This window comes from Sinocyclocheilus anshuiensis, unplaced genomic scaffold (genome assembly GCF_001515605.1).
Source record: "Sinocyclocheilus anshuiensis isolate Anshui unplaced genomic scaffold, SAMN03320099.WGS_v1.1 scaffold659, whole genome shotgun sequence".
NCBI classification, from domain to species: domain Eukaryota; kingdom Metazoa; phylum Chordata; class Actinopteri; order Cypriniformes; family Cyprinidae; genus Sinocyclocheilus; species Sinocyclocheilus anshuiensis.
In genome coordinates this window covers 1,083,427-1,088,257 of record NW_015549698.1, presented here as the reverse complement: position 1 = coordinate 1,088,257, position 4,831 = coordinate 1,083,427, and the positions used below count along the sequence as shown (strand labels likewise).

At 37.8% G+C, this 4,831-nt stretch overlaps 1 protein-coding gene across 2 annotated transcripts in view; it reads right to left on the bottom strand.

Moving 5' to 3' along the window:
- The window catches only part of LOC107660514 (cyclin-dependent kinase 19), a 58,265-nt gene that overhangs the window by 23,087 nt on the left and 30,347 nt on the right, over window positions 1-4,831 (bottom strand). For both annotated transcript variants that reach the window (XM_016449835.1, XM_016449836.1), the window contains exons 3-4: window positions 2,179-2,289; window positions 204-344 (exon numbers count right to left, since the gene is read on the bottom strand). In XM_016449835.1, coding sequence (XP_016305321.1) covers window positions 204-344; window positions 2,179-2,289 — 252 coding nt within the window. The remainder of the gene's footprint in view (window positions 1-203; window positions 345-2,178; window positions 2,290-4,831) is intronic.

Genomic DNA, 4,831 nt, shown 5'->3' with positions numbered 1-4,831 from the left:
ACAATTGATTGCTTCTGTTGTCCTCATTTGTAAGTCGCTTTGGATAAAAGTGTCTGATAAATGACTAAATAAAAATAAATAAATAAAAAAATATTGTCAAGTCTTAAGTGAATGTAAATAAACAGGGGGGGAAAATCGGACCGGTGCATCATGCCTTGCAGTGTAAATGCATCCTCTGTGATCAGGCTTGTGTCTGTACTCACCAGATCTCTGTGCAGGACCCAGTTGGCATGCAGGTAATGGATGCCGTCTAAGATTTGGTAAAGCAGAGACTTCACCATCCCCCTCGGTAGCTGCATGGGTTTCTTGTTGGCCTTTGATGCGCGATGAAATTTTATGATGTGCTACAACACAAGAACGGGTAAAAGTTGCATGAAAGTTGTGTGTACGCATTATATGTGACCGTGGACCACAAAACCAGTCATAAGGGTCAATTTTTTTAAATTGAGATTTATACATAATCTGAAAGCTGAATAAATAATCTTTCCATTGATGTATGGTTTGTTAGGATAGGACAATATTTGGACGAGATACAACTATTTGAAAATCTGGAATCTGGGGGTGCAAAAAAATCAAAATATTGAGAAAATCATCTTTAAAGTTGTCCAAATGAAGTTCTTAGCAATGCATATTACTAATCAAAAATTAAGTTTTGATATATTTACAGTAGGAAATTTACAAAATATCTTCATGGAACATGATCTTTACTTAATATCCTAATGATTTTTGGCATAAAAGAAAAATCTATCATTTTAACCCATACAGTGTATTGTTGGCTATTGCTACAAATATACCCCAGCGACTTTTGTGCTCCAGGGTCACATATACATCTCTTTCCTCTAGATTTTTTGCTGCTAAGGTCACGCACTACCAAATTAAGATCAGCAACATTCCATCTCTGCTGATCTTTTCAACTTTTTTCACAGATGAGGTCGCAACCATCAGAGCAATCCATTTTCAGAAACAATACTAACCACACAGAGGACGCTTCTGCGGGTGATTTACTGCCAACGCACGAAATAAAGAACACAGATGCAGCCAAATCAGTTCCATAATGACCATCGCAATCCACCAAGAGCAGTCGATGATAATCAGGTGCGTGCAATCTACTAACAAATGCAAATGGTGCATGCTTTTTTTGGGCGGTAAATAATGGCTTATAATACCAGTAAACAGACTAGTGCAAACCATAGATTCATTTAAATACTCTCCTCCCATAAATTTTGCATCTGAAAGGGAAACCTATGCAGGAAGATCAGCCGCAAAAATGACTGTGTCCACACTTTTCCGTGCAACTTTTCACTGCACATCTTAAATCGTAAAAATGTAAATCCTGTCAGTAGTTTTTTAACACCAAAAGAAGGTTTGCGCTGGCGAAGCTGTTAGTAAATCTGGCCCTAAGTCTCTTAATATATCAGATAATTTGACCTTTTAACATGGCAGTGTTTGTTCAGATTGTGAAATGTGATGATGCACCTCACCACAAAACATAGTATTTATGAATGAATAGTTAAAATGCACTTAAAAATTAATTTAAAAATGTGTTTTAAACATAAATGATACATTAAAAAAAACATAATAATGATAGCTGAGCCATTCACACAACACATTTTAGCTTTAAAATACGACACAATACAAGTACAGTATACGTGCAAACGGAAGAACTGCAATGATGATTGCAAAGAAGAAAACAAACCAGGGTCTTGAGATACGAAGATTTAAAGATTTATTTTGAATTGATCTTTTATTTATTTATTAGGATCGGAAAAGGACCACAAGCTCAAACTCAGATGGTATTCAAACTCAAAAGTGTGCTACACTTCAAAAGAGCTGTCTATCTGCTCCGACAAGGTTTGAATTCCTTCAACTTGACACAGCATCTTAAAAACCTGGCAAGACTCCCAGCTAATCAGCTACAAAGCAGCACAGTGGAACACAAAATGTTTTCTGCGTGAAGCACTTCTTAGAAGACGTATCCAAGGTATCAAGCTCTTGAAAATTCAAGATATAAATATACCTGGGAAAATATTCAGTTGTTTCCTCAGCTAATTTCTCAAAGAAATGTTAAAGTCAAAAATGCAAGGTCTGTCACTTTATGAATTTCTTTCTTCTGTAAACACAAAACGTAGAAAAAAAAGTGCAAGATTATAATAACTTAATGTGCACATGTGTACTCACCCACAGGTCATGCTCAGCATAGTCAAACAGGAGCCAGACTTTGCGGTCACTGTGAGAGAGAAATACTTTCTGCAGGGCGATGACATTTGGGTGCTTTAACTCTCTCAGCAACTGCAGAAAGACAGAGAGACATATTTGTCTGTGGTCTGTGTAAAGCTTCACAATTCAATTTTCAGACCATATGGTGCAACTGCAAAAATGAAAAAATGAAACCAAACATTCATTTTTTCATTACCCTGAGATATATGTAGACGGATTTTCGCGGCTGGTGTTTATGAATAAAGCTTTAGCCTACGTTAATAATGTTTATTGAGTTTGGTCATTTAAAAACTGTTTTAATGCATTAAGCCACATCAAACGTTTTCCTTGGGAGGAAAACTCTTAACACGTAATTAAACACGTTGCGTTCTAACACAGTGTTAATGCATCAAGCCACGTTAAGCGTTTTAGAATGTCCCCCGGTGGTTGTGTGTGTGTACTGCAGATAGTTCCGCGTTGCGTTCATATTCTGGGCTCTTCTGCTTGTGTGTAAATAGTAGGCTATGCTTTATTAATACATTGTATTAATAAATATACCAAGTTTGGGCTTTTTAATGCATACCACTGTCTTCGTCCATTGAGCCACGTATTTTCTTTAGGTTTTCAGTGGGGCACAAAACACTTAACGTGCAATTTAGCGCAACGTGCTTTCATGTTCTGGGCTATTCTGCTTGTCTGTAAATAGTAGCCTATAAGTTTATTATTAATAAGGTGTGTCCTCCACATTAAGTGTTTGTGAAACAGTCCACACCCCCACGCTAATGGTACAGCCCACAGTGCAAACTGTAAGATAAAAAAATTGTTTAGATTTTATTTATTAAAATAATCATTTCTGAAGTTACAATTTAGCAAAAGTAAAATTGAAAAAGGGAAAGAAAATGGCAATTGTTCATTTATGACGTAGCTGAAAAAAATGAAAAAATGAATGTTTGGTTTCATTTTTTCATTTGCTCCATATGGTCTGAAAATTGAACTGTGAAGCGTTACACGGACCGTCTATTCATTCACCAGTTCATTTTCCAAATGTCACATACATGTAAAGGCATTTACATCAGGGAATGCAGAATAAACTTTCAATCTCAAATACTGACCCTGGTGTTAACATCCATCTCGAGCAATCCTAGCGCTAATAAATACACGTGTCTTATTCTTCAACGCAGAAGTAAGCCTATGGGCGAGACTTCTGGTTCATTAGCCGCTATAGGGAAATTATGAGAATAATAACAACGTGCAGTAAACGGTAAAACTGTTTGCGCTACAAACCGGTGTGTTTATAATTGATATATTGAGAGTGTTTTGTTTCCATTTAATAAGTACCACTTTGCAGACTGATCTACGTTTCAACACTCTCCTTGCCTTGCACCAACCTTGACAGAAGATCAGACCATAAACGGACCAAGCAGCGGTACAAATCCTCCTCCTCACCCAGGAGGGTGACTAAAGCTCGTCTGCTTCAGGGTGGTCCTCAAGGAACCTTCTGCGAGTACTTTAAGTCTAGTGACCTTCCACCCTGGTCCTTAAAGCCCTTCCTCATCAACTTGTTCCACCCAGCTTGATAAGGGGCTTTCGCACCACAGGAACTAGGAGCGGTTTTAGTTCTAGGAACTCCGTTCGGGGGAACTAAATTATCTCCTACTTCAGACTAGGGTCTGAAACAGATCATAGGAACTATCAGTGCCATAAGTGTACGCTGATTGGCCAAATGCATAGGAAACACCAGCTACCTGGCATTTTTAAAAAGCCGTGTAAAAATATTTACTCCACAAACATGGAACACAGTGATAATAACGGCATTTAGCTACCTGTTGTCTGCAGAAGTGTGCTTTTCTCAGCCTCGATGATATGTAACACTGCAAGTTGTCATAGGAGATTTAGTCAGATTTTCGCGCTCTTTTAATAACGTAAATTGTGAATTTACATTCCATCTCCGTTATCATGAAACCCACGGCACACAACAAAAACAGCTCCGATCATAGCATCCTCTATTCACAGGTTGTTGACGTTTGTAAATGCCATGAATAAAGACGTCACTGTCGGCCGCGAATGCAACCAGGAAAACAGCTCCAACTTGGCTTATTGATCCCTTGGGTGAACAATTCACGTCCAACTCATGTCAGGTCTAACTTTCAAATATAAGTTGGCACAACTACTGAAGTTGAGAAAACTCAAAAATCCTTCGCAGTTAGTTGCTTTATTTACCCAACCTCAACTTTTTTACACAAAAGCTACTTAAGGGGCAGTATATGTTTAATATCATCTGATAGTAGGGCTGGACAATAATTCAATATCAATATGTATCCCGATATAATTTTTTCAATAACGGTGATATGATTTTTTAACACATTTCCAATATTTCGATATACATTACCAGTGTTTCCCATACATTGATTTATTTGTGCCGTTTGACTTCGTTGACTAAACATGAGCACTGCACGTTTCAAAATTAAAACGCGGCGCGGATGTTTTATATGAATGTATCTCTGAAGGGAACCGACTGTCTTCAGAAAAGTTTAGATGGCATTTTCATTTGATCTGATAAAGTAGCGTTCATGAGCCGAGCTGATTTGATTACAGCCATTACTGGAGAAACCGTTAGTTCCACCGCTCTCACAGC